The sequence below is a fragment of the Egretta garzetta genome, unplaced genomic scaffold, assembly GCF_000687185.1.
Source record: "Egretta garzetta isolate BGI_Z169 unplaced genomic scaffold, ASM68718v1 scaffold293, whole genome shotgun sequence".
NCBI lineage: Eukaryota > Metazoa > Chordata > Aves > Pelecaniformes > Ardeidae > Egretta > Egretta garzetta.
Window position 1 is genome coordinate 1,615,372 of NW_009259318.1, and position 16,873 is coordinate 1,632,244.

Consider the following 16,873-nt stretch of genomic DNA (forward strand, 5'->3'; position numbering starts at 1 on the left):
GGTGATCCTTCCCCTCTGCTCAGCACTGCTGAGGACACAATGGGAGTACTGTGTCCAGTTCTGGGCTCCTCAGTACAAGAGAGACATGGACATACCAGGGAGAGTCCAGAGAAGGGCCACAAGGATGATTACAGGACTGGAGCACCTCACATGTGAGGAAAAGCTGAGAGAGCTGAGACTGTTTTGCCTGGAGAGGAGAAGGCTCAAGGGGGATCTTATTAATGTATGTAAATACCTGAAGGGAAGGTGCAAAGAAGAAGGAGCCAGGCCTTCTCAATTGTGCCCAGTGACAGGACAAGAGGCAATGGGCACAAAACTGAAACACAGGAGGTTCTCTCTGAACATCAGGAAACTCTTTTTTACTGTGAGGGTGACAGAGAACTGGAATAGGTCACCCAGGGAGGCTGTGGAGTCTCCCTCCTTAGAAATATTCAAAAACCATCTAGTCACAATCCTGGGAAACTGATTCTAGATGGCCCTGTTTGAGCAGGGGTTTGGACCAGATAACCTCTAAAGGTCCCCACCAACCTCAACCATTCTGTGATTCTGTGATCTTTGAGCACTTAAGTTGCACCTATTCCACCAAGACAGTAATACACAACAGCATACACAATACAAACCTGCTCAATATTGCATACAAATATTCATTTATCTGCTCTCTGTACTGACTGTGGAAGTTCAGAGGTTTCTCGTGTTGGCAACCTTCTTTATGTGGGTGTTTTCTGGGGATAATCATTACGTGGTGCCCAGTCCTTAATCTCTTCCCTTGCCATGTTGGTTTTGTCTACTGTTGGAGACAAGTTACTGGATCAGACAAAGGTATGCTCTGTTCTAATACAACTGTTGTACAGAGAGAGATAAGATCCTCATACAAAGCATCTTGATATTGGGGTATATCTTCAAACTAAATTACAAGGGTTGGTCTTAACCCCTGGACAGCACTCAAGGAGTCAGGAAAGCACCTCCTCTCAGCCCAGCATGCCATAGCCAGAACTTTCTACTGAGATTAAGATGTCAAGAACAGTTTTACAAGAAAGATAAGGACTGTAACCACCCAACTGCAGCAACTGCTTTCTACTCCCTGCAGCTGCCAGCCATACATACCTCTGGATGCCTACAAATATTTGTATGCATGTACATAAAAATGTGCAGGACTTTCTCTTGTTTCAGTGTGGCCTCTCACCTCTGGCTTTTGCTTCTCCAGTTTAAAACAAAAAAAATTCATTTCCTATCAAAATACACTGATATCACCTCCAAAGACCCCTGTTGGATTGGGACCTATCACTCAAGTCCATTAAGAAATATAAGTTTCTGGCTGTGGAGTTTAGATATCATACAGGCACTACAGAACTTAGCCTGAAACACTTCTGCACACAGATAAAACCAAACTAGTTGCCTACAGAACTACACAGTCCAAGGTGGAGGCACCAGGAAGCTGCATGGCAACAACTTCAGTCTTCAGAGCCTTGGCTTTGCGTAAGTCCTGATGTAGATATGCACACACTTTGCTGGATCTAGCTTTTGAAAATCCCACCAAATGAGTGAGGAATCTGGATGGTAATGAGGATCTTAGTGTTCAGACAGTGACCTGAAGCCTGGGAATTATGTTTATTAGAAAGCAGGGATCTGGTTTTCCTCAGCACTTCAATACAAACCTACTGGTTTAAAATTCCATCTCTCATACAAGCACCAATAAATATGACCAAGCTCTTGCCAAAACAGACAGAGAGAGAACCACTTCCTACAGGACTGAAAAAGTCTATGAAATGCAGAGCTGTAAGTAAATAATCTCACTTCAGTCACAGACCTGCACCCAGTAGAATAATTGGGTACAAATTCTTCAGCGATTTATGCACTATGAGCAAAACATTCTGCTTTGCAATAAACACAAGCTGGAGCACTTGTGTAAGCCCCATGATGAGAATTTCCAGCGGTGCAGGGGAAAATCCCTACAACTGCAGAAGAAATGTGCTGTCCTAGCATCAAACATCTAATACGCAGACCATTTAATGGACGAGTGACACAATACAAAAGTCCGTTCATAAATAAACTGGGGTTGTGAAGGGTGATGAGATCACACAGACACTGGAAAGGGAAAAGAATTGTAATGATGGAGAAAGTGTTCTTTTCTCAACTGCTAGGACTCTGCTCCAGGGTCCCACCTGCTGCTGGCTCCCTCCAGGAATCTCTCTGCTGTAAAAACTCACACAAATGATAACATCGAGGCTGAGTGGATGCTGGAATAACACTTCCCACTGTACCTAGTGCTTTAATGATGATGAACTGTAACTTGAACGTACCCTATTCTGGGAATGAATCTTTGTTGTAGAGTTCCTTGGAAGTATAAAAAGATGTTGGACCCAAAGAGCAAAAGGGTTGTAGCGAGAAGATATGCTCAGATCATTGCCTCAGGCACGTTCTCAGCAGAGGTTTGGAAAGGAGCTAGATGGAGTACTGCCAAAGTTACTGGTAGAGCTCATGGGCATTTTTTTACTTAATGCTATGTTTGTTCGATTACTGCACTTTCCCAGGCTTAAAGCTGTTTTCTCTTCCTAATAAAGAATTCATTGCATATAGCTTCAGCATCCTTGTGAACATTGAAGATATGCCTGCTAAAGACAGTCAGGAAAGAATTGCATAGTGTTCCCATATTTCTGTGTGGGAACTCAGTCATTTAGTTATTTACCAAGAACTGTTTTTTTTTACTGTAATTACCCACCTGACATATGGGGTCGTGGAGAATCAGTGTTGACGTGGAAGAATGCTACACTAATTCACGAGACTACCTGGGAAAACACAACATTCTAAACACACTGATCACTAATACCCAAAAAGAAAGCAAGCTCCCTCCTCCCTCAAAGGGAAAGGGAACCCTGAAAAATGAGGAGCACCTCACTGGCACACAGTGAAGAAAAGGGGCTATAAGATAAAAGAATCAAGGGTAAGCCTGAAACACTCTTGGTTTACAGTGAAATAGCATTCCTGTTAAATAAGGAATCAAACTGTAGGGTAGAAAAAAGCTCCTTATTGTAACAGTGTACAGACCCCACGCTGTAAGTGATGTCTTACTCAGAAGGTAGTAAATAACCACCTGACCTATCATTTGCTGCAGCAAAGAGAAAATTTTGTAGTATAACTATTCTCCAGGCATCAGGAAGTGGATATTAACCCCCACACCTACCATGAGGGAGTTTTCTTTTCTCTCTGCAGCCTTATGGAAGCTGGTGATAGTCACATGAGCCTTGCAGAGGGAGGGCATGAAGGGAGATCATTGCGAGAGGGAGGGCATGAAAGGAGCTCACTGCACTCAGTCTGCTGGCTGTGTATGGGAGGCAGGCCTCACTGTTCCCTGCTTTGAAACCTGGCTTTCAGAAAAGACACAGATATTGGTTGCAAATCTGGGAAGTGTAGGACTGACCTGCTGGCTCATCCAGCCCACCACAGGGTGGGGCACTGTATATATACCTCCCCCCAAAATATTGCTCTGGACTGATTAGGCTTAGCTCTGTGGCAAGCATTAGAGAGTGTTGTTCAGTCCCCATGAGATAACCACATATCACAAGGTTGCTTTCTGCCAAGGTGGTTACATTGCATAAAAAATAAAAATTGGGTGTTTGGTTAGGTTAATTCACAATAATAACAGAAGAGTGACAGGGAAGCAGAGGAATTAAAACATACAGGAGAATCTGCACTTCGAGGATCAATAACCCCAAGTGAGCAAAACCCATGATTGAACAACACTTGAGTGTACCTCTGGAATTAGGGAGGGCACCACAGACCTTTATTTTCAAGTTCTTGCAGTTCTAGACAGTATGTGGAGACAACTGATCACTCTCCAGAGATGAAGATGTGGCTACAAAGAATGGTGGTGAAAGAAGCAGTGATTTGCTAATGTTATTTTGGTTTAGCATAAACCAATATCGAACAGGATAGATGGGCACAGTTAGAGGAATGCGGTACCAACAATTGATCTTAACTACATTTTTGCCAAGGAAGCAACACTTCTCTCTGAAGACAATAAAAACACCATCTCAGCAGAACTCCAGTATTCTTATTTTATCACTCCTTTAAAACTACCTATCCTAAGTAGGGCAAGCAGATATACCCGGTTTGTTTTTTGAGGTGAAGACTGATGAATGAAGAAAAAAGAAAAAAAGGCAAACCAGTAAGAACACTTTTGGAGCTTGATAGCTTACATTGAACACTGCACTGCACAGGCCCCAGGAGACTGAAAGTGAAGGCAACAATATCCAGAGCCATGACAGTCAAACTTCAGAACACTGTAGGTCTGTCATCGCTTTAAAAACTGCCAGGAAGAGAAAGCTACAGGCTGCTCTGTTTTAGGAAGGCAGCATTCAAATGCAGGAACAGGGGGGAACTGGTGACTGTTCAGTCAAGAGTGGGTTCAACACAGGCACACTGCAGTGAAGGGCCAGAATCCATTACAGATTAAGTTGAAACAATTTTCCATACAAAAGAAAAACATAGTTAAAAATAGGAAGGAAGAAATATATTAGACAGACAGTTTGAGTAACAGAAACTCCCAAGTTTTGATTTACGTGCTGTACATTATAAATAATATTTTGATTAACACACTTTCCCACCTACTCCTGCAAAAAGAGTTATTGTATACATCATCTTAATCTTTACAATGACCATGTCCTCCCACTTTTATGCTTTACAGCAAGATAAGCACACACAGGCAATTGGAGCTTTGAAAGTAATCATGCTATAGATAATGTAGCCTTTTAGCTATTAAGAAGTTAGGTGAAGTCCTAGCAGTAGGAAATAGAAATTAAAATATGAGAAAGGAGATGGACTAGAAGGAGCTGATGAGCTGGGGCCTTTTAGAAGCAGTAATATTAAAATAACTCCACCGCAAAGAAAAAAGCACGTGGCTCTGCTTGATTTCCTTGGGGTTAGATCATTTTATATTAATAACAAGATAACAAAAGGAGACCTCACCTCTACAATTATGGTCCTTCATCTAGAATTTCAGTTCATACATGGGTTCCAATTTGCAGGTGCTTCAAGATGTCCATTAAGAAGATAATTTGCCAATTTTCCAGGAGTTAAATAAGCTTTTGTCCCAGAAGGATAATAACCTATTTGTGATATCAATAACCTTAGCAGACTTACTTCATCTGTCATGTAGAGATCCTAAGTAATAAAGGTTGCTCTCAACCAGAAATATAATTCATATAAATTCTATGGCACTTCTTATGCCTGCTGCATGTTTTCTTGACCTGCTATAACTCATTAGAGGTGCACTGCTAAAAGATAAGAGACAATGTCCATAAGTTGTACCAAGGAAAATTTGGTCTGCACAGAAGGAAAAATTTCTTGCCCCTGAGTGTGGTACAGCACTGGAAATGGTGCCCAGAGAGGCCGTGTAATCTCCATCCTTGGAGATTTCAATACTCATGAGCAACTTGATCTGGCTTTCAAGCCAACCCTGCTTTGAACGGAGGGTAGATCTAGGGGCCTCCAGAAGTTGTTCTTCACAAGCTATTCATTCTAGAATCACATAGTTAAAACTTGGATCAATATACTATAACATTTATAAAGAAACCATAACACCTCGTTTATTTACGCATGTTCATAAAACTCCTAGGGAGTGTCCTCCCTATCTCTGGATCAACAGTAGTATTGCCCCTTAGGAAACTAACAAATGCATTGACTGCAAAAATTGCTAAGAAGTGGGTTTGAACTCATCTTCATTTGAGGAAAGAGCATCACCAAAACAGAAAAAAAAAAAACAATGAAACACAGATATGTGTTTTATATTACCTTTTAAATTACATTACAAGGATTGAGAGGAACTACTGTTGATAAGTGCATTCCTACAAGCTACACTAGAGAAACTCCTCTCTAGTCAAAATCAATACTTAAATTAGGATGAGAAAAAATTACATTATAACAGGCAAACCTCCAGAGCCCTGCATGTCTTAGAATTGCAACTTCCATTCTCTACTTGTTAATATATCACTCACGCCTTCCAAGTCAAAGTGTGACTGAAAGAGGAGGTAAACTGTTTTCAGTATTTCTCACCTAAGATATCTGTTAGCAAAAAACTCTCAAAAAATGTTTATCATCCTCTTCATCGGAGTTGAAAATAGACATATATGAAAGGCAAAAATTGAATTCATATGGCTATATTTAGACATTCATATGCTTTGAAAATAAAACACTGCATTAGCCAGGTTTTATTTTAAGCAATGTTATTTAATATCTGAATGTGCACTGAGGGACTGGGTGTTATAGGCATTTTACAAATCAACCATCAATTCACACTATACTAAGTGCATGATCTGCGCTATGTATTCCCTTAAAGTTTTTAACTGGAGTTGTTCTGCCGTAGAATAGAAATATGTAACACCCATCATGTTCTCTTGTGGTGAAACCCTTCTCATTCACAAATGTGTTTTTTAATTTATGGAAAAATTATCTTTTCCCTATAGGTCCTGTAGAGGTGCATAAAGCCAGAGCAGAATACTTTTACAGATTAAGACATAAGGGTGAATGGAGCTGTCAGTGAACATCATAACGGTCCTTTATTTGGTTTTATATTTTTAAGAACTTGAAAATATTCTATGACTGACTGTGCAGTTAACATTCCGTCAGGATATCAGACCTTAGAAGGGACCTCAGAGAATCCCTGGTCTGTGCCAAGAGTGAGCTTAGAAAACATGTGGTTCCTAGCTTTGGTGTACGATCACTTGGAAACTGGCAACAACTGTATGGCCAGAAGCAAGGAACTGAGGCACTGAGAATGATTTATAATAATTCTACACTGTGTGTGTGTATATATATATATAGTCTTCCAGCATAGGCACGTCAGTTAAAGAGTTACTTTCAATTTGCATTCTTACTGTATAAAGGTGAAACAGGAATATTTAGAAAGATTTGCACTGTTGCAAGTTGTATTGACTAAAAAGTCTAATTAATTTTGGGATTGGAATATTATTTAAGCAACATATTTCAACACAGTTAATATATTTGAAAACATCAGTCAGAAAAGGCTTTGAATATACGGCAAAATAATTGATGCTCTCCTGTCCGTCCAAAGCCTGAATATAAACTTGTTAAGTTACATAGGGTTCCCATAACCAGAAAATAGTCAAGTATATTCTAATCAATCTTATAAAGAAGGATCCCAGTAAATTATCAAAATCCACAAAGAGTGATTGATGTTTGCCAAGGGAATAAGCATCCACACTGAGACTGAGCTCAAATCCCGCCCACAGTACAGAGGTCCAAAATCCCAGCTCAGTTGCAGAAAGAAAAGGGTACTAATTCTTCAGGTAGATATACTCCAAAGCTCTAACATTACCCAGAAAATAAAAACCACATTTATTTTAGCGGTAACAGTCAAACTTGCAGTCAAGCAAAGTATGGAAGATAAAAGCAAGAAAAAACATCTCTGAGAACCAAGAATCAATTACACATGCCTGGTCCTTCCTTTCTTTCTCGCAGAAGTCTAAACCACAGAATATCTATGAAATCATATTAGTGTAGTGGAACATTATAACAGAGACAGCAAGATACAAATGAAGATGGAGTGTAAGCAGATGTACCTCTATTTTTAATTCAGCTGAGTTGTCAGCTCTGGTAAAACTTGACAATTCCTCTAGCCAGTCACAGTTTAACTTGACATTTGTAATATTTACTAACAATATACCAGGTGCTGTAATCTTGTTCTGAGTTTATCTATTCCACACAGTAGCCTGGCCTGGAATAACTGGTATTAAAAAAGTGCATAAATCCTGCATAAAAACATTGAGGCAAAGAAGCAGAAATTTCAAAGCCTTGCTGAACCTCAATAAGTTTTTATGGTCTCGCTACCATTTCCCAATTTGAAACATTTCTCTCCTAATAAAAAACAATTCTGCTCACGCTACAAGTTAATGGTTAAGTCTTTGAAAAACTGTATGCAGTATTTCAACTTTAACTCAAAATATAATAAATACATTTTACAAAGGTTATTCATTATCTGTATTACTAACACCAGGTTTTGCAGGTAACCACATAAGGGCAGATTGTATAATAAAGCCTAGCTGGAGTTTGATTAATCAAAAGATGTCGTCTTTCTTATGTATACAAATTATCCAGAAACAGATTTTTTCTATTGTTTGCTTGTTAATATCACAATTCATTTATTACTAGACAGATATCTTCTGTAAGAATATTTCAAGTCAGCAGTTTTCACAAACATTTCCTTTTCTTTACTCAGCATTTATTGTATACAACAAAATTTGTTTTGGTTTGGTTTGGCTTTCTTGTAGAGATATTGTAGAGATTCCTTAAAAAGCATGGTTGCTTTGCTTTGTCTTATTTTAAGCCCAAATTCTTCTATATTTGTAACATTAAAATTCAAAATATAGAAAAAAACTGGGAACACATATGGATGTGTTCAATGAATAAAACTTGTAAAACCAGGAGTAAAAAAATCAAATCAATTTCAAAACTGTCAAATACTTTTACGCTGATTCATGATGTGAACACCAGCTTCTGATTATTCACCAGACTTTGTGACCATACTCTCCAATAAAAATTCATCAATGTAAATGGAAATGCCTCTGTTGAAAGAATTAATACATTTTTTTTAAAAAAATCTGAAGTATGACATTCTTCCAGGAATAAGCAATATACAAAAACAAAGGTACATTTTTGTTTATTGTATTTCTGTTACAGTAAACTATCAGAGCTACAGAAAAGCAGTGAGAGTATTATTTTTACTGCTCTGATCAATCCAAGATGTCATTTGCTGAAGTTGCTGGAAGGAACTTATTTAATCAACATCAACTAATCAGGTCTCTTAGTGTTTTATACAAGTCCATATTACCTTATGAGGTCAATAGGCTGAAACTTGTAAAATACTCCGTATCTTGCCCATTCTCGATACAGCAACTAAATTAAAAATTAAAAAAAGACCAAAAATTAACATGAAACAAGTGCTCCCATCTGTTTTTACAAACATCTTCTAAGAAGTTAAAGTATATGTACCAAAAAATAGCAGTTTCCCATACTTCAAAACAAACTTCCAATTACATTTTTCAGACAGTTATGGAAGACTCCAACCAGAAATACGAGGATGGTGTACACACATCTTTTTCCACATACCTACCCCCTCCTCACCACATTATTAGATAGTGATATTAAATAGAGAGGCTTAAAAGGAAAAATAAAAGATGCCATAGTCTTGTGGAAATCTTTGGAAAGATGTTAGAAATAATCATACTTACAGAATGAATTTGGAATCATAGAATAATGGAATCATTTAGGTAAGAAAAGACCTTTAAGATCATCAAGACCAACCATCAACCTAACACTGCCAAGTCCACCACTAAGCCATGTCCCTAAGCACCTTAGGGTCTTTTTCTACCCGTCTTTTAAATACCTCCAGGGATGGGGACTCAACCACTTCCCTGGGCAGCCCATTCCAGTGCCTGATAACCCCTTCTGTAAAGAAATTTTTCCAAATGTCCAATCTAAACCTCCCCTGGCACAACTTGAGACCGTTTCCCCTTGCCCCATCACTTGTTACTTGGGAAAAAGAGACACACCCCCACCTCGATACAACCTCCATTCAGGCCGTTGTAGAAGGCGATAAGGTCTCCCCTCAGCCTCCTCTTCTCCAGGCTAAACAACCCCAGTTCTCTCAGCCACTCCTCATAGAAATTCTTCCATGATGTTATTTATTTAATGTCTGGAATCAACACCATAGATAAATACTGACCAGTGTTCCCAGGTCCAAGGTGAAGTAAACTGCGGTAAGAGTTCAAAACTGGTGAGCTGGTATGTAGAAACATACCAAGAAGTAATAAATGTGGCAAAACCAGCCTGCTCTCCTGCTCAGCTCCTGAGTCTTTTGTACCCAGTAAAGCCCATGTAAAAGCCCCTTCTCTCCTCACATGGACAAACAAGTTCACAGGTCTACTGTTGGAAATGCAAATTCATCCACATCTTACAGACAGCACAAAGGAAAGTGCAGATCCTACAGAAACTTCTTATGTTAGGAGGAATCCATTGGGAACAGAGTCAGGGATAAAAGGAAACATTTCAGGACCTGTGGTATGTTAACCACAATACACCCAACTGCAATAGGCAAGGGATTGAGGATAGTCTTCCTCATTCTCTCTTTCATTGTTGTGATATATGTGACACAACTTTGTTGAACTTTCAAGAAGAAAAAAGAAACTTTTGGCACTCTTTTACAAGGTGCTGTAAAGGAAACTGGTAATTATGGTGTGAAGGTCATCACACTGTTCTGAAACAAAAGCCAGCTGCTGGATAGGAATTACCATGCAATTTACAATTTGGTAAAAGATTAAATTTGATAGTGGGACATTTTGTAAGTGTGTATGCATATATTAAAAATCCAGAAAGAACATTAAAAAATGAAACTTTCCAGAATTATATGAAGACCAAAGGAAGCTCAGAGAAAATATCAGCAGGATCTAACAAAGTTAGATGACTGTTCACCATATTTTGTCTTCAGAGGAAAATAAAAATCAGGGCAGTCACACCAAAAGACTAAAATTTCCTGTGGAACCACCTGAATTGTTTGCATTCCTTTCATAGTTTTATGCTATGACAAGACTACACAGTCTCAGACAACATGCTCATTGAAAACTATTTCTTGAAGTACAGAGTGCATCAAAAATAATAAACAAATAACAAGAATATGATGATAAAGGAAAGTAAATTAACTACATCACTATTTATAGATTATAAATCTGTATAATCCAAAAAGACACCTGTCAAGCTTTTTATCCCTATTTTCAAAAAAGAAGTGGAGGGGGTCCAGAAAAAGAGTAGCATATAAGAGGTGCGGTCAGCTCCTTTAAAATAAGGTACCACACCTTTTCTAGTAAAATTGGAGTAGTGATGAAACTGTGTATTGAGAATGAGCTTCTGTGTGGAATACCCGCTGGCTCCAAGAGATGACCTCATACTTCAGTTCCTCCCTTTGTGTGAGCGCTAACTGACAGTAGCTCACCTGTCTCATGGAAGTTGTAATTAATGTGAAGCAATATAATTAATTGCTGACTTAATACCTTGAAGACTTCTATTCTTCTGTAAACTTTGGCTAGGATTTGGCAATAAGTTTTAAAGCTGCTGGAGAGGAAGACACAAACCAAGAAACATGCACACGAATACACAAGCAGGTATACACAGAGGATGTTCTGCAGAGAACTTAAATTAAATATTTGGGTTTTTTTTTTTAAATAGAAATAAAAAAAGAATTCCAAATATAGTCAAAATCAGTAATTTTAAAACAGTAAGATGCAGATTTTTTCAAAATGTATAGGATGTGGAACTCATCAGCTTAGTTGCAGACTAGATTGCAAACTGTTTAGTTCTATCTGCAAAATAGATGCTTGTTAAGAATGGTGGGGTTTTTCCAGTGAATAATAGATTATTGCACAATGGAGTTATGTAAGTATGCAAGTAAGTTATGCAATTATCAGTAGTGAGTAACAAAATACATACAGTTTTTGCAATTATCAGTAGTTGCATCTGTCATATGGTCCATTTTGACAGCTAGAAGCATGCTACACCATCTTATGAATTTAACAGCACAATTAAAGTAAGTGTGGAGAAATTTCAGGTAATGTGACTTTAGAGTTATCTTGACATATTCTGAGGATTTCCAATCACATTTTTCTACTGTTTATAATGTCTCTCCTTCTGCAGATGCTATGTGAAAGAACTAAATAAATATCAAGTGAGCAATTAAGACCTGGATCCTGCAAACATGCGTCTGAAGAGGTATTATTCTTCAGAATATGGAAACTGGTTTGCAACCATTTACGTGAACAGAGCCATGCCATTGCATACTCATTAAAGATATAGCATAAAGTATTTGCTGTTCATAGATCAGGGAGTAAACCCTACACTACTGAAGCAATTGGGAATTCAGCGATGAGATTCAAGGAATATGGAGTCTCTGCTTTTAGTTTTACAGAGAACAGATTTGCAAAACTTTTTGCACTTGTGGAAAGAAATGATGATACTAGGTTTGATTTTCTTTGGCTTCAACAGGAGTTGAAGAGGATTGCCCTGGCTGCCATATTGATACTTTCATATGAATATTTGTGGTTACCTATTAAAAATCACCCCTTGCCATTACCCCACAGCATTACTTACTTAATTTATATTACTGTACAAAAAAAGAAAGTTAAAGCTATTGAATTATTAGAACCACCTAAAAGCTGTTTTGAACATAGAGAATGGAATTTGAAGAGGAAAAAGAAAATTCTTTCTAAAATAGCAGTTGGTTCAAGAATAGGTTGCTATGGCATTATGTCAGACTACAGAATCACACTGTTTCTTCTAATTCCAAGGCACTGAAGGTGAGTTTATGGCATGAATATTTTCCATTCCTGTGTGTTGTCCATGCTAAGTCTCAGTGTCAACACTGCAATTTTACAAGATTAAGCTTAATCTGGACGCTGGAATGTGCGTCCTTTCATGATATTTATTAAATTGAAAGGAATTCTAGGAAGAGTTTTGTAATATAATTTATTGTAGATTATCAGCTTCACTTAAAAGCAGTACTTTCTATAAGTTTATAATAATACTTTCCAATCTGCTTCTAATATTCTAGGGATGCTGTTGTAGTATATGACAACAGTGTATATCCCAGATAGGTAACAAAGCCCTTATGTATTTCCCAATGTCAAACATATTGCTAGCAATGAAGGGTTACAAGTTGCCAGCAGGCTAGAAGCTTACAAAAGACTAAATCAATGTTTGTACTCATAGCAAGTTATTACCATGCTGCTGTGCAATAGCTTTCTTAAAAAGATTTTCTCTAGAGTAGAAATCATACTAAAACAGGGAAATGCCTTTACTCCAATCAACAGTCTTCGGAAAGGAGTGTGTTTCATTGACTGCAGATTTCTAATTCTCATAGGATGTGACAAAAGTATTGTTTCACAATGCATTTTCTCCAAGGAAATCCTGAGGAGGGTTAATAAGGATTAACCTTTTATATTGTGAACTAGTACATAAACCTTAATTACATGTGCTGCCTTATTGGCATAGGTACCCCAGACAGGCTCAGTTCATCATTCTTTGGGCTTATACAACAGACATCTGAAATGGAAGATACAGATAAATTAAAATGGACAAAGTAAAAAGGGGCAGAGAAAAATAAAGCTGAAAAATGCCCCCCTTTCCTTTAAACCTGATCAGGGCTTTTCAGGAAATTAAACACTGAGACTATTAGATTGAGATAGAAAACAGATGATGTTATACATAGAAATACTACAGCAGATTCAATGGCTAGGCAGCAGAGACATATGTGAATAATCAATGAAGTATTTCTGGAAAGAACCTTTTATGTTTTTAATACTTAACACTTCATAACTGAGCCTAATAGGCAGAATAAAAAGAAGGCAGCACAATATACAACTGGTAGGGTGAATATTTTTCCAGACACTAGTCCTTTTAGGCCCTCTTCCCCCCTTTTCCACAGTACCCAATCTTCCTGCATTGACTAATGTTCATTTACCTTTCTTCTCTAAAAATTTTGCTAACCTTATAAGTCAGTAAACTATGTAGCTGACTTTCAGAGTCCATTACTGTATCACTATTATCACTTACTCAGAGAAAATTCTGCAAGTGCAGAGTAGAAAATTTCTTCATGAACAAAAAGTTTAAAATAACAGACAGAAATATACAAGCTTCTTTATGGTTTGTTTTCTTTTGTCTCTTCTGCTTACCAAGGTTCATATACTAAATTATATTGTATATGGCACATGAAGACATCCAGTGACTAAATGTTAACACTATTTACCCCAAACTACAAAGAATATTATGTTTTCAAATATTTACTAGCCCAGCATTGAAAAAATCAAATTTATTTGTATGGCCTATGAACTCAGTCTTCATTTCAAATGGTCAAATAATCATAATTTGTGGCAATTATACTCTTGACAACTACAGTGTGTTTTGCTAAATTAATGGCCTTTTTATTGCCTCTTCTTCAAGCAACAGATGGCATATACCAACATGTAATACCACAGAGTTAAAAAATTTATGAAATTATTTACAAGTCACCAAGAATATATGCAGTTTAATTTCTAGTGTAGTAAATATTTTAGGCATCCATACATTCTCTTTTTCTTCATTCTTCCTCCCCCCCCTTTCACTCCCCGCAATTTTCCCTCTTAATTTGCTGTCCTATTGCTTGTAAATCAAGGGGGAAAAAAGAGTAAACATTAGAGAACAATATGGAATAGACCTTAATGGATTACAGTAATTAAATGATTTTGCTTATTTCTAATAGTAAGCATATGTATTAAAACCAGTCTGAATTCACATAGTCTTTGATTATGCATCCATTTCTCTTGTGCAGACAATTGGTGGGTGATATATCTTCAAAAGTCATTTGATAGCTAGAAACTTTTTATTTACAAAATAATTGGAAGCAGATTTTTAGAAATCACATGTAATTTAATTGAATGCACAATCAAATTAAAACTACAACTGTGTTTTATTCTAGTAACCATTGTTCTATAGTACCATCAGGTTATGGAAAGAAAGTAATCATGTAAGTAATTTAACAACTTTTGCTTCCTGACAGGTTGAAAAATCTTGTGTATGCATGCAGAGGGAATATTAAAGCATTTCAAGATGTAAATATCAAACTAAATTAACAGAAATACTTCATAAGAAGACTTTCTAAAAAGTCTTGTGAAAAAAAATTATATGCAGAAATAGAGGAAAATAAGTAATGCAAAAAAATATATGCATTTTTAAAAACATTTACTTGATTGAGCACTGTCTAATGCTTTATGATAGCATTTAGGACACTAATTCACATTTATCACATTAACTCTTATATGAAATTAATTTTACAATGTATTTTACCTTTCTTTCATTCATGTCATCATTTTGGCCTTCATATTCACCCTAGAGAAAGAAAATAATTTAATAACTGATGTAAAACCAGATAAAATTCAATAAAAATTGCTCATGTTTTCCAACATTGTTGGTGATAACTTGAAATGTACTTACAAAAGAATTTTCATACTAGAATCACACACTTAGAATATATTTTCATGGTCACAGGCAATAAATGTATGCACTATTGAGTGATACCATCAGAGAACTAGATTTTTAATAGTGTATACATACATCATGAAGTGGGTATGCTGCGTCATAAACATTGCTTGCTATTAATGTGCCAATACCTAGAAGAAAATTCAGATGGTCAACAGCTAGGCACAGTTAAACAGAAAAGATTATTACAGGTTTCAATTCATGACATTACAAAGGGGACTAAGTTGTATTACTGAAAATATTCAAAATTGTGTCAAGATGAACATATACCAACCTAGAAGGACCTGGCTATGTTTTCACAGAAAGGCGCATTTCCATATAATTCTTTTTATTGACTGAACTAATATGGTACAAAGACTGTTTTGACCACTTTCTCATTCTGATAGTGAAGAGGCATGTGACTGAGGAGGAAAGCATCAGGGAAGTCCTTCCTGAAGCTTGACAATGATCAGAACCTTGGACCCCCCCTGACGCACCCAAGCAAGAAAAAAATCCGCTTTCACAGAAGTTTGTGACTGGAGAAACCCTTACTTTCTATTGACTAATAGATCAGGTCTCATTTGCACTGAACCAAGTGCTGGGTTTTCTGCCCTTCCTCATATCAATACATAAGGCCATCCTTCTGAGTTTGAAACAACATTTCTTTGTTTGCAGGAGTTAAATCAGTTTGTGCTCACCAAATATGCAGTTATGCTAGAAAGCTGGATGCCCCAGGACGAAAACTACTGAGTCCTAAAGATTGTGAACAGGAAATCTCGTGAAAGGTACAGGAAGATACAGGGACATGGCACTATCACAGTGACCATATGCTACAAGGGCTTTAGCAACTGAATCTCCGGCTAATGACCACAATACCCATAGACATACACTACTGGCTCTCAAGACCTATGATTCTTGCAGCCATTCTGTCTTCAGTCTCTGCACATGAAAACAATTGTTCCATGAGATGACAATTAAGTTAAGAGCAGGTGTTTATTCCAGAACTCTTTGCTTTCAGTGTCCAGTAAAAAGTAACCATCTAGTTTGTCTTTAGGGATGAAAAAAATTTCATAGTCAAATTACACAACTATCGTTCTGAAATTTTTGGGAAAAATCCTCTGGTCAGAGATGCTAGATAGGCATTTCCAATAAATTTCTTCCTTGGTACAAATAAAAATACCATTACCACTGCATGCATTAATAGAATTGGGAAATCTTCATGTTTGGATCATGCCAAGTCCTCTATTGAAAGCACTCCATGTTTGGAAAGTTTACAGTGATTCAGAGTTATGCTAAACAAAAATATGCCTTCCTTGCATAAAGTCATAGAAGTAGAATCAGATTCAGCTTTACACAGATGTAAAAATCAAGAAGCAAATGTGTTTTAAGTGTTATTTTCCTCTTATTATATTATGAAGCATATGTTTATAAAAACCAAAGACTGCTATAAGTACTTCCAACATCACTGTCCTACCTCTTGTGCAAAATAAGCAATGGAATCTTTAAAAAAGAAACAGAATAAAACAAGGATGCTTAAGGAAATCTTTTAAACCACCCATGATGAGTGGTCTTAAGACCAGTGAGAAGGGAAAACCGTAGTGGCATATGAAGCATAGGACTTCTGGGGGACCAAAAGAATTAGTATGTTTAGGTCATGTGTGATGCATAATCATGTTTTGGCTATGGGCCAGAAAGATGGGAGGGTTAAAATATTTGCTTCATGTCAAATGGGATCTTGAGCTGACCTGGGCTTGAAGTGGATCAGCCTATATTTTCACCTTAGAATAAAAAAAAAAACAACTGAAAAATCACTACTAGT

General features: G+C 37.1%; 1 protein-coding gene across 1 annotated transcript in view; it reads right to left on the reverse strand.

Annotated features, from left to right (window-relative positions):
• The window catches only part of ANO2 (anoctamin 2), a 198,376-nt gene that overhangs the window by 131,045 nt on the left and 50,458 nt on the right, over positions 1 to 16,873 (reverse strand). Inside the window, exons 8-10 of the mRNA XM_035892080.1 lie at positions 15,151 to 15,206; positions 14,884 to 14,925; positions 8,846 to 8,910 (exon numbers count right to left, since the gene is read on the reverse strand). Coding sequence (XP_035747973.1) covers positions 8,846 to 8,910; positions 14,884 to 14,925; positions 15,151 to 15,206 — 163 coding nt within the window. The remainder of the gene's footprint in view (positions 1 to 8,845; positions 8,911 to 14,883; positions 14,926 to 15,150; positions 15,207 to 16,873) is intronic.